The following is a 16,892-nucleotide window of genomic DNA, read 5'->3' as shown; positions in this document are numbered from 1 at the left end:
ATGAAAATATAGCTCTATCTCCTCATCTATATTAATAAAGCTCTCTCCCCCTCCTTGATTTATTGACCATTGGAATCTCAGTTAACATCCATAATTTCAGTAGAATCATGAAGAAAAAAAACCTTAAGTAAGTGTAAGGTCATACTCTTGGCACTTACCAGATAATGTGAGATGCTAAACTCTCTGAAAAGATTCTGGCCCATGCCAGTTGGCTATTTGACAAGGGTCCCTTATTTTTTACTTTTTTGCTTTCATCCCTAAAAACAACCAAAAAGTCTTTTGTTCTTTTTCCAATTTGACTTCTTAGAAAAGCTTCCATCCTGTATGATTATTAACAAATCACATGACCCCAACTTCGTTGCCCTCCTCCCCCTAAAAAAGGAAAGAAAAAAGAAAAGCTTCCATTTGAGTCCAAATGTTCAAGACTCAAGGCTGATGTCCCCACAGATGGGTTGAAGGAACTGTCCATGTTTAGAACAGAGAAGGCTCAAGGGAGGACAAGAGAGTCTGTCCTATGGAAGAGGGATTGAGGTTGTTTTGTTTGACTTCAGAAAGTAAAATTAGGAATGATGGGTAGAAGTTGCAAAGAGAAAAAAATGAAGCTGCTTGTCAGCCAAAAAAAAAAAAAGTCCTATCAATGAAGATATTCCAAATAGAATGATCTGCCTTGGGAGGTAGTATGTTTCCCCTTCTCAGAGGGCTTCAAGAAGAGGCGAGATGTTCACTCGTTGGGGAAATATAGAATAACAGTTGTTTTCTTGTACAAGATGCAATAGCTGGAAGCTAGGCTCCCTCCCAATGATCAAATTTTGTGATTCTGTGAATCCAGCACCAAAAGCCTAATGCAGCATTCTACACCTATAGTTCCTTACCTCTGCAAAACAGTACAGAGAAAAACCATCTCATCTCTTATGGGGCCAAATCTGGTTATGATAATTTCTCAGCTTTCAGTTTATATGGTCCTATCATTCTTTCCATTTACATTACTGCAAATAATGTCCACTAGATGGCACAGTGAACCTGGAATCAAAAAATACTGAATTTGAATTCTGCATTCAATACTTGAATAACTGTGACTGGGCAAGTTCTGTAAAATAGAGATAGTAATATCATCTATAATCCTGGATTGTTGATAGGATAAAATAAGAAAATATTGGTAAAGTACTTTTGTAAATTTTTATTGTTCAGTTGTTTTAATCATGGCAGAGATACTGGAGTGGCTTGCTATTTCCTTCTCCAATTTATTTGACAAATGGGGAAACTAAGTGAGATGGATCAGAGAGGAAACGGAATCAGATGAAGCAAGAGAATGAGGTAAATTATCCAGAATCCCCCAGCTAGTCTGAGGTTGGATTTGAATTCATGAAGAGGAGTCTTTCTGATTCCAGGACTTGCATTCTATCTGCTAGATTATTTATCTATAAAGTGCTATGTAAATGTGAGCTATTATTATTAGAATCAGTATGTATTGTTTTTCTTATTCTTATATTATTTTTCTTATTCTATTTCCTTCCTTTTTGCACCAGTTGATATATCTTCTTATATTTTTCTTAATTAGTTATATTCATCATTCTTTTTAGCAAAGTAATATTTTATTACATTCATGAACTTATTTTGTTTTGTATTACTAACAAATTAACAAATGATTTACATTTACAAAGGTCAGAAAACAGGGGTATTGTAATAACATTGTAAAACTATTACATATAACTTGTTAAAAATATAGATACAATAAAAATATTTGTAGCAGCTCTTTTTGTAATAGCAAAGAACTGGAAATTGAGTGTGTGCAAATCAGTTGGGGGATGGCTGAATAATTTTTGATATATTAATTTAATGGAATAGTATTGTTCTATGAGAAATGAGGAGGAGGCTGATTTCAGAAAAATCTGGAAAGATTTACATGAACTGATGCTGAGTGAAGCACTTAAAATCAAGGAAACATTGTATAGCAAGATTATGCGATAATCAATTGTGATCTACGTGGCTCTTCTCAATAATGCAGTGGTTCAATACAATTCCAAAAGACTTAAAATGGAAAATGTCACCTACATCCAGAGAGAGAACTATGGAGACTGAATATGGATTGAAGCGTGGTATTTTCATCTTTTTTTGTTTGTTTGCCTTATCTTTCTCATGATTTTTCTCTTTTGTTCTCATTCTTGCACAACATGACAAATATAGAAATATGTTTAAAAGGATGGCACATATTTAACCTATATCAGATTATTTATTGTTTGGGGGAGGAGGGAGGAAAGGGAAGGAGGCAGAAAAATTTAGAACGCAAAATCTTACAAAAATGAATGTTGGGGGCAGCTAGATGCCAGCGCAACGGATAGAACACCAGCCCTGAACTCAGAATGACCTGAGTTCAAATCTGATCTCAGATACTTAAGATGTCCTAGCTGTATGATCCTGGGCAAGTCACTTCACCCCATTGCCTCAGCAACAACAACAACAAAAGTTGAAACAATATTTATTTAGAAAAATAAAATGCTATTGAGAGGAAAAGAAAAGAAAAAGTTGTATCTTACTAGAATAAATAAATAGATAATTGAACATGGGAGTAGCAAAACTGTCCTGCTTGTCTATGTCTCCTACCATTGAATTTTTTTTTACTTTCTTCTATGTATTTTGCGTGTTCATTGACACTCTCTTCTTCTTTTTTCTTTGCATTACTATCATTACCTTTATTCTTTCCCCTTTCTCAAATAAGACTCTCCCGTAAATGTAGCTAAGCAAAACATATTTGTTTTATAACGGTCAAGTCAGAAAATGAATGGCTCTTTCTGTACTTAGACTCTATTGCCTCTGCACTAAGACATGAGAGGCATTGGTCTTCCTCATCATTTCTTTTTTATTGTTTTCTTTTTTGTGGTTATATATGTATGCTAACTTTTAAAAAACACATTTCTTTATGAATCATGATGGGAGAGAAAATCAGAACAAAAAGAAAAAAACGAGAGAAAAGAAAAACAGAAAAAAGAAGTCATCATCTGTCTTCTAGATTCATCCCTGATTATTGCATTAACATTCTTAAGTTTTAGCAGTGTCATTACTATGATATCCCAAGGATATCATAAAGGAGAGATAAAGGACCCACATGTGCAAAAATGTTTGTAGCAATTCTTTTTGTGGTAGCAAAGAATGGAAAATGAATAGATGCTCACCAATTGGGGAATGGCTGAATGAGTTGTGATACGAAGGTAATGGAATATTATTGTTCTATAAAAAATTATGAATAAGCTTATTATACAAAGCCCTGGAAAGATTTACATGAACTGATGCTGAGCAATGCAAGCAGAACCAGGAACACATTGTAAATAATAACAGCAAGATTGTGCAATGATCAACTATGATCATTCTTCAGTGGTTTAGTGATCCAAAGCAATCCCAATAAGCTTTGGACCGAAAATGCCATCTGCATCCAGAAAAGTAAGCAGACTGAATGTAAATCAAAACATGCTGTGTTCACTTCTTTTCTCTGTTTTTTAATCTTTTCCATGGTTTTTCCCCAATATACTTCTTGCTCTTTTGAAACCCTTGCCTCTGTTCACAGCAGCAGGAAAAACAACAATAGTGGAACAATTTGGGCATGGAACATTGCACAACTGTCGAGATTCCATTGATAGTTTGCTTAGTTTTTCTTGGTCCGCATTTCTTTTTTCTTTGTTAGGTCTGGCTCTCCAAAGAGCAGAAGGGAGGGACATATAGATGGAAATTAGGGTGATTAAAAGTAAAAGACACCAATAATTTTTTTTAAAGAAAATACACTACCTTTACTCCTCTGGGCTGCAATTTCTTTTCCGGGCCTTTATAATACCCACAAATACTAAATTCTTCCTGGCAATAGAAATAGTTCCACATGAATCACTACAAACTGACTAATAGTCATCAGTTCTGAAACATTTTGGGAGATTCTTTATTACATTTATTTATCTGTATACATTTTCATATATATAGACAGACAGGGAAGATGGGGGCATCATTGTGCACAGAGTGCTAAGCCTGGACTCAGGACGACTTGTGTTCATGAGTTCAAATCCAGCCTCAGATACTGAGTGACTCTAGGCAAGTCACATAACCCTGTCTGCCTCAGTTTTCTCATCTGTAAAATAGGGATAATAATAGCACTTATCTGTCAGGGTTGTAAGGATTGAGTGAGATGATAGCAAAGCATTTAGCTCGGTGCCCGGCATATAGTAATCACTCAATAAATGCTTATTTTACTCTTATATGCTTTGGGAAGCAGTAAGCCACTTCATCATTGTTGCATCAATAAACAAGGAAGTCATCTACCATCATGACTCCTTTCTGAGTAGCTAAGAGGTGCCATAGTGCATAGAGCGCCTGGCCTGAAGTAAGGAAGATTCAACTTCATAAGTTCAAATCTAGCCTCAGCTAGTATGATCCTGGACAAATCACTTAACCCGGTTTGCCTCAGTTTCCTCATCTGCAAAATGAACTGGATAGGAAAGTGGCAACTCAGTCCAGTATCCTTACCCATAAAACCACAAGTGGGGTCAGGAAGAATCAAACACAACTAAAAATGACTGATTCTTTCTGATTCTTTTTCCTTCTCTCTCACTGTCTATATTCACTCAATTGCCAAGTCTTCTTGAGTTGATACCCACAATATATCTCATATCTACCTTTCTCTCTACATTCACACCTCATCATCAGAATCATCTCTTATCCAGGTTCTGCAATTGGATCCTAATGTTGTCCTCACCTCCAGTCTCATCCCACTCCAAAACATCCTCTATATAAGCCATCAAATTGAAAATCCTAAAGTATCAATCTGGCCAGGAACACTCGCCTGCTAAGAAATCTCCAATAACTCTAGGATAATATACAAGCTTCTTAGTGTGACCATTCAATGAGGGCCCAGTCCTGGGTCCAGTCACAACAGACTCTGGTCCCAACCTACATGGCCGCTTGGAGAAACAACTTCTGTAAGTGAGTGATGATGTGGATTGGAAGGCCCATGCCCCTGTTCAGAATGTGCAGCAATATTCTACAACTATTCCTGGTGAAATGTTACCAAAAAACGATTACATCTGGTGAATAAATCTTTTAATTGACTGCTAGAAGAGGACCCATGAAAGAGAGGGTGGAAGAGTGACTTTGCCTTCTAGAAGTTCTCCTACAAGCAGGAAATTCAGAAATACTAGCTCAGACTCAATGTGTATACTTCAAAAGGAACTAATGAGACAAATCATTCTCTCTCTTTTCTGGCTGTCTTTGAGTCAAAGACAGTTGCAAGCTCCTGATAGGGAGAAATGTAGCTCCAACTAAATGCGGTTCCCACCCAGACCAACATAGTGCCACGAGTGTGTGACTCAGTTGTGTATCTGTTTCACTCTTTCCTGCTCTTAGGCAAACGAGTATTGGAGATAACAGAGGAGACTATAACCTCATGAAAGGTCAGTAGAATCACCAGAGGTCCAGAAGCTGGAATTTAATTGGAGTCCAGCCTGGCTAGAAGTATAGTCCTGAGAAATAATCTTTGGGTCCCAGGCTGGGAGTGGATCAGCTCGGTAGACAGGATCTTGTATTCTTCAGCAAGCGGAGAAACATCCTGTTATTATTTAAAAGTGAATTTGGCGACCAGCAGGATGATTTCAGAGAGGCCTGGAGAGACTTACATGAACATCAGTTCATGGTGAGTGAAATGAGCAGGACCAGATCATTATACAGAGCCACAACAAAACTCTACGATGATCAATTCTGATGGATGTGACTCTCTTCAACAATGAGATGATTGAGGTGAGTTCCAATGACCTTCTGATGATGAGATCCAGAGAGAGGACTTGGGAACTGAGAGTGGATCATAACATAGAATGTTCACTTTTTTTGTTATTGTTTGCTTACACTTTGTTTTCCTTTTCTATCTGATTTTTGTTATGCAGCACGAGATAATTGCGGAAATATGTATAGAAGAATTGCACATATTTAACATATATTGGATTGCTTGCCATCTAGGAGTTGGGATAGGAGGGAAAGGGGGGAAATTTGGTTTTGCAAGGGTCAATATTGAAAAATTATTCTTATATATGTTTTGAAAATAAAAAGTTTTTTAAAAAATGAATTTGATAATGTGAATGTTTTGTAGCAACCAATTTACATTTGAGTTCATTTTCCCTAGGACCTGAAGTAATAGAAGAAAGAGTATGCTCCAGTTTGGAGTGAAGTTCTTGATTCTTTTCATTAAATATTCCTTTCTAAAAGTTAATGAATGTCCATTTGCTGTTAGTGATTAATGGTTAAACTGATAGTGGAGCATTAATCAATGGTACTGATGTTATTTTCAGTTCAGTCATTTTTCAGTTGTGTCGAACAATACAAAAATACAAGAAAAAGCAAAAACAGTCCCTGCCTTCAAAGGCCCTTACATTCTAATGGGGAAGAGGATACTAACATAAATAGATCTTTACATATAGAATAGAAGGAAGATAGTCCTGGAAGGAAAGTCATTAACAATTGAAGAAGGATAACTAGTCCTGGGGCAAGCTTGACTCTCAGGACCAGGAGGAATTATTCAATTAGTACAGAAGCCATATTGGGCTCTATGAACTCAGGCGGTGGGACTCCACTGACACTGGGGTGCACCACCAAACATTTCATGTAAGGACTTCTTATAACTTTGTAACAACAAAAGTCAGAGAGGTCTTGGATTCAAATCCTACCTTTGACTCATATTACTTGTGTGATCTTTACTGAATCTCAATCTCCCTGGGCCTCAGTTTCTATATCTGTCATATAGATACTCCTGGATTAGTTGGCCCCTGTGGTCCTTTTCAACCCAAGATCCAGGATCCCCCGTTTGTGTTATTTTATATGCTGTGAATTTGTTAGGACTAAAAGTTTAAATTTTTCTAAACTGGAAATTCTTTAGTGGTTGTTTCATTATTGTGAAAAAAAAGTTTATAGTCAGTTTGATTTATAATGAAGTCTGATAAAGACTTCATTTCTCAAGCATATTGAAAACTGAGTTAAATTTATAGAAATAAGATCCATTTCTCAATTAAAAAATAGTCAAAGGACAGATCTGAAGAGTTTTTGGAAAAAGTAATCAAAGGTATTTGTTGACAAATTTTAAAAATGCTCTAAATCACTATTGATGAGAAATGCTAAGTAAAACAACTCTGAGCTATTAACACCTGTCAGATTGGCTAATATGACAGAAAAGGAAAATGACAAATGTTGGAGGAAATGTAGGAAAATTAAAACACTAATGTACATTTGTGAAGCTGTATATTGATTCAACCATTCTGGAGAGCAATTTGTAACGATGTGTATCCTTTGACCAAGCAATACCACTACTAGGTCTGTAACCCAAAGAGATTTTTTTATAAAAAGGAAAAGGACCTATATATGCAAAAATATTTATAGCAGCTTTTTTAGTGATGACAAAGAACAGGAAATTGAGGTGATATCCATTAACTGGGGAGTGGCTGAACAAATTGTATATGACTGTGACGGAATATTATTATGTTTTAAGAAATGATGACCAGTATGCTCTAGAAAAACATGGAAAGATTTACATGAACTGATGCAAAGTGAAATGTACAGAACCAGGAGAATATTGTACACAGTAATAGCAATATTGTATGATGATCTACTATGAATAACTTAGCCAATCTTGGCAATACAATAATTCAGACAGTTCTGTAGAATTGATGAAAGATGCTGTCCAGCTCCAGAGAAAGAACAATGGAGTCTGACTACAAATCAAAGATATTTTTTCTTTACTTTATCTATCGTGGATGAGAGTAGAAGCAGGTACATCTTTTTCAGAATAACACATGTATATTGCATGACCACACATGTATAACGTAGATAAAGTTGCTTGCCTTCTCAATGTGGAAGAGGGGATGGAAGGAGAGAATTTGGAACTCAAAATTTGAAGAAAAAAAGGAATGTTAAAATTGTTTTTACATGTAATTGGGAAAAATAAAATATTAAATAAGGAAAAAAAAGACAAGACCTTAAACACAGACTATCAGAGCAGGATATTTGAAGGTATCAAATCTAACCCATTTGGTCCTAGATAACTTCCATTGTTTTTATAACACCTCCTTCTCCACCCCATCCTTAGTAGAGGCTTACAGTCAAAAAGCATCAAAGCGTGGTTCTTGAGAGGGATTATTGCCAGGGGTGCTGTAACCTCCAGATCAACTCAGAAAGGCTCAGTTGGTTATACCGAAGATACGTTAGCAGTCTGCCTCTTCCCCAGCTCCTGCTTCCAGGCTGTTAACTGGCAGAGAGGTTTCCCCGGGCACTTGTAGACTTGGTTACTGCCCACAGCAGTGTCAGCTTCTCCAGTTTCGGGTCACCGACATGGGGCCAGCAGGCAGCAAGGAAGCAGGACAGTATGGCCAGGACACAGTGGCTAGTGCCCAACCTGCTGGTCACTGTACCTGGGGCACAGTCTGTAAAGGAAAGGCCGGACCTCTGAGTGCAGCCGCATGTGATTCTTGAGGCTGCTGGTACTGCTGAAACATTTGTGGCAAACCTGGCATGGGGGCAGAGGGCAGAGTGTCACCTACTTATTGTCACTCTCCCCTCCACTCTCCCATCCTCCTCCTTTGCTCCTGTCTCAGGTACTGCTGCTCAGCTCCCTGCTTCCCAGCTCTGAAAAGTCCTCCCCCTCCTCTCCTTTCTATCTTTCCTTCTCAAGTGGACACTGAAGTTTTCCTCCTCCAGGAGGCTTTGATTAATCTGACCTTATTTTTTAACACTGTGTCCTTATTTTTTAACACTGTGTTCTTCCTCCCTCCTCCCCCATCTTCTTCTTTCCAGCTGCCAAATGGAAGGGAGAGAAGGAGGATGTATGGTCAAGAACCATAAGGGACCTTATGTAGCCCAACTCACATTTTACAGATGAGGAAACTGAGTCCCAAGGGGAAGAAGGGAGGAGGGCAGGAAATCTCACCGAGCACTGGTAAGGCCGCTCCCCTGAGTGGACCAGCTGGTGTTTCTGCAAGTGGGCGAGCTGGATGAAGCTCTTCTTACAAAGCAGACACTGAAAGGGGCGTTCTCCGCTATGGACCCGGAAGTGGACCTGGAGAGCAGATAAGGCCTGTCTATAAACAGTCAGAGACGATTTCCCTGGGGGACAGTCCCTTTCTAGGGTTTTCCCTGGGTCCTCTACCTCTCATCCCATCTCTGTAGCTTCCCAAAGAACCTCTCAATGTTCTCCCCTCAATCTCTTGACCTTTTTCTTTGAGACATTCTTCTTACCCTCCAAGCATCTCCATTCCTCCAGACTCTCTCAGCAACCTACAGGGACCCTCTATCCTTTTTTAAAAATCTGAGGGAAATGATGATCAGAAAAGTAATGGGACACATTCAGGCTCACACAGCTAACTTAATCCAATCTAATTAAATAACTAAATTCCAGAAACATTTATAGAGCACTTGATTACATGCTGGTTAGTGACTGAAGGGACAAAGTCAGATGATGTAGAGAAGTCAAGTGGAAAGAGCACAGGATTTGGAATTTGGAGCACCTGTGTTCCAAGCTGACCTCTACCTTTTGCTAACTCTATCTGGACAGCCCAAGATTCTGGGCTTAAATTGTCTCAACTATAAAATGAGAGCATTTAACTAACTTCTAAAATACCTCCCAGCCTGAAATCCATGAGTCTATGAATCTCTAAGTTAGTTCTTCATGAGGAATGTCCTGGTAAATGTTTAACAACTGGCTTTCTGAGAAAGAAAAAATGTATGCAGACATTTACTCTGCATTATTAACATTTTCTCCATTTTTCTCTTAAATCTAGATGATCCAAACAGTAAATCATAACTCTGATTTGTAGTGTTTGCCATTTTCCAAGGTGTAAATGCTCACACTTAAAATTTAACAATCAGTTCTTAGGAGCTAGTTCCAGCACATCCATGTAACTAGCTCTAATCATTTATGTATTTATACCTATGAGATATTTTCTTGCATCCATAGCCCTCAGCCCCTATCAATTCCATATGTTAGGGTCTAACCAACCAGAATTGACTTCTGTGCCTCCAGTCCTTCCACCCCCACTCATAGCCTTTCCATTTCATGTCCTAGTAGCCAGCCACTCCCTCCAAATCTCCCTTACTTTTCCTCTTCCCTCCCTCTTCTCCTTTTTCACAATTCTCCTTGGGGGAGGATGGAAGTAGCAGGAAGGAAGGGGATGATGTATTCAGCTGGTTTGGGATGGCAGAGCCTATAGAAATGGCATTGGGATCCCAGGAGGAAGAAGAGAAGCTGGAATAGGGAAGGAGGTGACACTGTACGCTACCTTGAAATTGGAGCGCTGCCTGAAACTCTTGGCACAAATATTACACTTGTACAAGATGGCGCCATTCTCTTTCTTCAGCAGATAGGGCAGGACTGTGGTGCCCACGGTGGGGACCCTCCCAGCTTTTCCTGTAGAGCAGCACTGGGAAGGCGAAGAGCTCTCATTCTGGGCCTCAGCTGTGGGCCACAGCCCAGCAGGGAAGGGCGAAGAGAGGGTCTGCCAAGGTGCTAGGTACAGAGGGGAGTGGACCCCAAGGGAGTATGGCCCATCAGGGAGCATCACCGGGACAGCCCCACTAGGGTGGGGGTTGGCAGGGGATGGGAGAAGGAGGAGGGGGTAGGGGAAGAAGCATGTATCTAGTGAGGAAAAGGGCTTCCTGGGAGAGAGAAGGGGGCAGGAAGGGCATGGGGGGTGGGGACTCAATGGGAACTTCATGTTGAGGGGGTTGGAAGCTGGGCTGGAATGTGAAATAGGAGAGCGGGGGCTCCTTTGGACCATCTCCATGGCTGGGTCCAGGGCACGAGGTTCACTCTCTGCTTTCTTCTTGACCTCAAGGCACTCAGATGTGAATTTAGGGTCATCAGTAGAGCCCAGAATTGACCCTGAAGACTTGTGCTCTAGGTGAAAAGGAGGAACTGAATGGGAAAGGGTAGGGGTGGAAAAGAATCATGGTGATCAGAACTTCATGTGGGAAGCCTTTCCCTTCATCTGTATTCATCCCACCATGCAAAGCAGTTCATTCCAGTGCATTAAAAGTCTGGAGACCAAGATGGTAGCCCTGACCCTGCAACAAACCAACTCAGTAACCTTAAACAACTTCCTCTCCCTAAAGGCTCCTCCCAGTTCTGAGATTCTGTCTTCTGAGATCATGTCCAGCACTCACATTCTATGTCTTGTTCTAAATTCTATTTCCCTGCTTTGAAATTTTATGTTCTAAGGTCATTGTGTCCTAAGATCTCTCCCAGTTCTAACATTCTGTGTTCTAAGGACCCTCCCAGCTCTGATCTCCTGGGTTCTAAGGGCCCTCCCAGCTCTAACATCCCGGGTTCTAAGGGCCCTCCCAGCTCTTACAGCCTGGGTTCTAAGGCCCCTCCCAGCTCTGACCTCCTGGGTTCTAAGGGCCCTCCCAGCTCTGATCTCCTGGGTTCTAAGGGCCCTCCCAGCTCTGACATCCTGGGTTCTAAGGGCCCTCCCAGCTCTGATCTCCTGGGTTCTAAGGGCCCTCCCAGCTCTAACATCCCGGGTTCTAAGGGCCCTCCCAGCTCTGACATCCTGAGTTCCACCCCCAGTTTTGATGATCTGTTCTAAGACACTCCTTCCCCATTGTCCAGTCCAGAAGAAAGGAAATGGAGAACATGGATCATGCCCCCAGCTAAGGAATCAGGATGGCAGTGGGCAGGAGTCTCATAGCCCTAACTGTGTCCACTTTTCCCTCAATAAGCCCTCATCTTCCTGATTCATCCCAGTGAGCTGCCATCTACTCTCCAAGACCCTATTGTTGCACTGAGCCTCTCAGTTCCTTCACTGAGCCTCTACCCCCAGATTCCTCTTAATCCAACAGTTCTTTCTAATGCTCTTTCCTGATTCTTCCACCTGCAATCAAGAGAGGAAAAAAGCGGCCCTCTCCACCATGAACACCGTCCTTATTCAGAGTCTGACCTCCCAGGGCAGCAGCCATCGCGTTGGGCCTCAGGCTGCAGGTGTGGAGGTTCGAGTGCTGCGGGCAGGCCAGCAGGGTGGGCAAAGCAGAGACTGGCTTTGAGGAGCACATCCAGTTAGCACAATGAGAATTTGAAGCATCTGCCCCAGGAAGAAACTCCTTAAAGGACCAGTAAACCTGAAAGCAAAGGGAGGGGATCTGAGACTGGCTGGCTGGCACCTCTGGGTCCCTTGGGCATTTTCTAAGGCTCTGAACTACAAATCCCAGGGACAGCAAGGACTTTCTCCAGAGTCACGGGACTCAGCTCTCATTAGAAGCCCTTTTTCTCCTGACACCCTCATCCCACAAGTCTGTGCTGGGAGTTACTAGTTCCTGAAATGAAAGTGAAGGGGTGTGTGTGTGGAGAAGGTTGGGTAACAGGAAAACGGCCACACTTCAGGACCTCTCTATTCACTGAAAATCCCCTTGGTATCACTCCCCCAGTGGACCCTCCTAATTCTCTAAGAATATTTCCCCACAATGCCCTTCCTTCTTCCCCTCAGACTTCCCGTTTTTCCTTTCCAGGACTATCTTCTTCATGATTTCCCAAAAAAAACCTCTAAGTCCTTGCTAGCCCTACACCTTTCCCTAATCCTCCTTATCCCAAGGACTTTCCTATCTTAGCTGCCCAACCTCAGACCTCCTCTTCCTAATTCTCCCCATCTTTCCCTCTAAGGACCCCTTCTATCCTTGCCTCCCAACCTCAGACTTCCTAACCCTAATCTTCCCCATCTTTCCCTCTGAGGACCCCTTCTATCCTTGCCTCCCAACCTCAGACCTCCTAACCCTAATCTTCCCCATCTTTCCCTCTGAGGACTCCCTATCCTAGCCTCCCAGCTTCAGAACTTCTATCCCTAATCCTTCCCTTCCCTCCCTTTGCTAGCTCTAGACTTCCACATTATTCCTTGGATTCCTCTGGATCCTTTTCTTTCCTGAGACTTTTCATCCCTGTGAAAATGACTTTCTCCCCACCAAGACCTCCTTGTCTTCTTCCAGAACTCTTTTCCTCCCTCCCAGAACTTTCTCATCTCCCTCTAAGATCTTTCCCCTATTCTCTAACATCCTCCCTCCCACTTTTCCAAACTTCAGAATCTATTACAACCTAAAAGATCTCCCCTCCCAACCCCCAACCACAGCCACAGCACAGGTCCTTCCTTTGTTAGTAAACAAAGCTCCAACCAGAGGGATGGGAAGAATGAGTCCTAAAACAGATCCACCTCTGACACATACTATGTGACTCTGGGTAAATTTTTGCACATAAGATGCAAAGAAGATACCAACCTGCATTCGTGACAGTATATTCCTAACATGGGAATTCCCTGACTCGCTGAACTCCCTAGTCCAACCCCACAGTTTACAAAGGACTTTTCTCACCATAAGTCTTTAAAGGACTCACTACAAATATCATGCAGATGAGGAAACTGAGCCTCAGAGAAGGGATGGTGACCAAAAGTACATGGATAGAAACTGAGATTCACACTCAAATCTTGTGATTCTAGACCCAGAGTTCTTTCCACTATATTTCCCCATCTCCCCTGCTGCTTTTCAGAGATACTAATTCCTTTACTACCCCTGAGTCCCAGCTGAATAACCCAAAAGAAGGGGAAGGACCCCAGACTCACCTGGTTACCTTGACTCCACTGCTGTTCCAAGATGGGAGTAAGGGATGGGGCAGTCCCAGAACCCTCATCTGTCTGATCCTGGAATGTCTGGTGCTGGTACAGGGCAAAGGAAATGTCTTCCTCTGGCTCCCCCTTCATTCTGTCCCTTCCTGGGGAGACACACGTCAGTACTAGAAGCGGGGCTGAGGAAAGACCCTTGTATGTGAGCCAATAGGGGACTTGATTGGCTCATGGGTCTGGGAGAGAGCTCTCAGGCTCAGTCCACCCTTGGGTTTTGCACCCCCGCTGGCCACATCTTCCATCCTCTTAAGAGATCTCCCCCTTGCCCTTGTAGCAGGACCTATTCCACCAAATCTGGTATTTTCTGACCCTTCCCCAGCTCCCTCTTCTGATATTTGTTCCCCTTCACACTTCTAGGAGAAAAACCATTGGGTTCCAGAGCAGTCCTTCCCATCTTCCCAGGCTTGACTCAATCCTCTTCCTGCCCCATCCCCATCTACTCTCCAACACATCTCAGTTCCTTTCATCCACCTCAGATACAGCAAGGATTGGACCAGGCTGGTCAATTAGAGAAGCAGGAGAATGTTGGGAGAGAGGAGCATTAAAACACACAGAGAGAGTGTCCATCCTTATTTGAAGAGCCAGAAAGAGACAAAATGAGATAGCTGGAGCATGGACTTCCCTTTCCTTCCTTGACCTCAGGGATCAAGGCCTGAACTGGAGAAGAAGAGGAATACATTGGGAGCTACTTGGGCAGAGATGCTCCCAGCTGAGGCTCCACTTCTAAATCTAGTTCTTCTCCTTCCTGATATTTCTTGCTCCCAAGGTCCCCATCAGACCCAGCCCCAAGGACTTGAACCCACAGTTTTCTCTTTCCCCCACCTCCAACATCCTGAGCTATACCAGATAAAGCTAAGTCTGTAGGAAAAAACCTTCCATTCTGCACCCCAAAAGAAGAGGAATATATATATATATATATATATATATATATATATATATATATAGAGAGAGAGAGAGAGAGAGAGAGAGAGAGAGAGAGAGAGAGAGAGAGAGAGAGAGAGAGAATGTGGCAAGAAAGTGCTGACTTCACTTACAGGCCCCCTGGTCCTCCCTGGCTGGACAAACTGGTTAATGGTGGCTGCCTCTGGGCTGAGATCCCTCTGTGGTGAAACAGGAAAGAGCCTCTGCACTGAGCTAGAAGGCTGGCTACATTTTAAATGGAGAGGAAGAGGAGGGCAGCCTCAGAGGCTCCAATAAGATTCAAAGAGAGGGATGGCATCCTGCCCCTTCTAACTTCAAAGATATGCTCTGTTTTATAATATCTCTCAGGTTGCTATAACAATTCTCCAGTGAAAACTTGCTACTTTGTGGATGGCAAGCTTTCTGGGCCCACCAGCACAATGGTTTTAGCCATTTGGGGGCATCGGGCAATTAACTGGGCAAGGTAGGACTCAAGCATCTGAGTTGATGAGGATGAAAGGCAGGGGCAAACAGATTGAAAAAGGTAGAAATGGAAAGAGGAAGAGATGGGGGCAGGAATAATGAAAATAAAAGGGACTCTAATTAGAAAGCATCTAGTCTTAGCTTAGCTTCCTCTTTTAACTGATGAAGAACCTGAGACCTAGAAATTAAATGATTTGCCCAATGGGGACTAGAATAACTAGCGATAGGGACAGGGTGATGTGGGAATAAAAAGATATGAGAACAGAAAAAAATAGGGAGAAGCAGACCTGGAGAGAAACAATGAGGGAGACAGTATGGTACAATGGAAATGGAGCTAGAAGATTTGTTTTTCCCAACGTTGTCAACATGGCAAACTGGGTGAGAGACAACGTGATATGATGGATATTTGATTGATTTATTTCCAGTTATATTTAAAACAATTTTTTGTTTGTTTTTAAAATTTTTGAGTTCTAGTTTCACTCTCTTATCCCCACTCATGATTAAGAAATAACATGTGAAATTGTGCAAAACATTTCCCTAAAAGTCCTGTTGTGAAGTAAAACATATTGTCCACCCTAATAAAAAGTACTCTCGAGAAAAATAAAGTTAAAAAAAGAAAAGAGATAAAGAGAGAAAAATCTGTATTCAGACACCATCAGTTCCTTCTCTGCGTATGGATAGGATTTTTCATCATAAGCCCTTCAGAGTAGTCATGGGTCATTGTATAACTGAGAATAGCAAAGTCATTCACAGCTGATCATCCCAGAACACACAATATATATTTTACTTTGCTTAAGTTCTTGGAGGACTTTCCAGGTTTTTTTCCCTGAGTACCTCCTGCTCATCATTTCCCACATAACAATAATATTCCATCCATAAACATATGCCACACTTTATTGAGCCATTCCCTAATTGATGTGCATCCCCTCAATTTCTAATTTTTTTCATAAGAAGAGAGCAGCTCTGAATATTTTATGAACATATAGGTCATTTTCCTTTCTTTTTCAAAAGTTTCTTCTGTTATTCATGCCTAATAGTGGTGTTGTTAGGTCAAAGGATATCGATGAATATATAGCTCTTTGGGCTCACATCATATCTTTTGATCATTTATCAATTAGGGCATGACTCTTATTTTTTACAAATTTGATTCAATTCCTTCTGTGTTTGAGAAATGAGGCCTTATTAGAGAAACTTAATTCAAAAATCCTTTTTACAATTATAATTGTTAGCTGTATTCCCCCCTTACCATTTACACTATTCTTTCTCCTTTCACCTTTCCCTCCTCAAAAGTGTTTTGCTACTAACCATTCTCTCCCCCAATATTCCCTCTCTTTTATCACCCTCCACCTTCCCATATCCCATTCCCCTCCTATTTTTCTGCAGGGTAAGATAAATTTCTATACACATATTGAGTATGTACAACACAATATAATGGAAAGAATATACTTAATAATAGTGGTAATAATAATGATAACTAGCATTTGTACAACACTTCAAAGTTGTCAAAACACTTTACAAAAGTTAACTCATTTGATTGTCTCAATGACCCTGAGCTGTTTAGTGCTGTTCTTATCTCTATTTGACATAAAGAAAACTGAGCCATTGAAGTGACCATCTAGGGTCACATAGCTAATAAGCATCTAAGGCAGATTTGAATTCAGGTCCTCCTGATTCCAATGCCAGGACTCTATCTACTGTACCACCCAGCCACCCCCATTTCCACTTTTTAATGATTCTAATTATTAGTATTTTTCCCTAACAAAGCTAAAATCAGCCACTTCAACAGAGAATCATAGCTCTTGAAGTTGAAGAGGTCTCAGAGACCAATCTTATCCAACTCTT

The 16,892-nt window shown here is 41.2% G+C and overlaps 1 protein-coding gene across 4 annotated transcripts; it reads right to left on the bottom strand.

Moving 5' to 3' along the window:
* Window positions 1-7,522: 7,522 nt before the first annotated feature.
* Window positions 7,523-14,808, bottom strand: ZNF683 (zinc finger protein 683). 4 transcript variants are annotated; one of them, XM_051988136.1, is made up of 6 exons: window positions 14,702-14,808; window positions 13,608-13,756; window positions 11,946-12,123; window positions 10,287-10,921; window positions 8,939-9,067; window positions 7,523-8,518 (listed from the first exon to the last, which is right to left on the bottom strand). In XM_051988136.1, exons 2-6 carry the CDS (start codon window positions 13,743-13,745, stop codon window positions 8,396-8,398), a joined length of 1,203 nt encoding a protein of 400 aa, XP_051844096.1. In that variant the 5' UTR covers window positions 13,746-13,756; window positions 14,702-14,808; the 3' UTR covers window positions 7,523-8,395. The 4 variants fall into 4 exon arrangements, with proteins under 4 accessions (XP_051844096.1, XP_051844099.1, XP_051844098.1 ...); XM_051988139.1 differs by having other exon boundaries at window positions 7,523-8,435; XM_051988138.1 differs by having other exon boundaries at window positions 10,287-10,903.
* Window positions 14,809-16,892: the final 2,084 nt, after the last annotated feature.

This window comes from Antechinus flavipes, chromosome 3, assembly GCF_016432865.1.
Source record: "Antechinus flavipes isolate AdamAnt ecotype Samford, QLD, Australia chromosome 3, AdamAnt_v2, whole genome shotgun sequence".
Taxonomy (NCBI): domain Eukaryota; kingdom Metazoa; phylum Chordata; class Mammalia; order Dasyuromorphia; family Dasyuridae; genus Antechinus; species Antechinus flavipes.
Note: the sequence above shows the minus strand (reverse complement) of the source record. Positions and strands in the feature narration are given on the sequence as shown.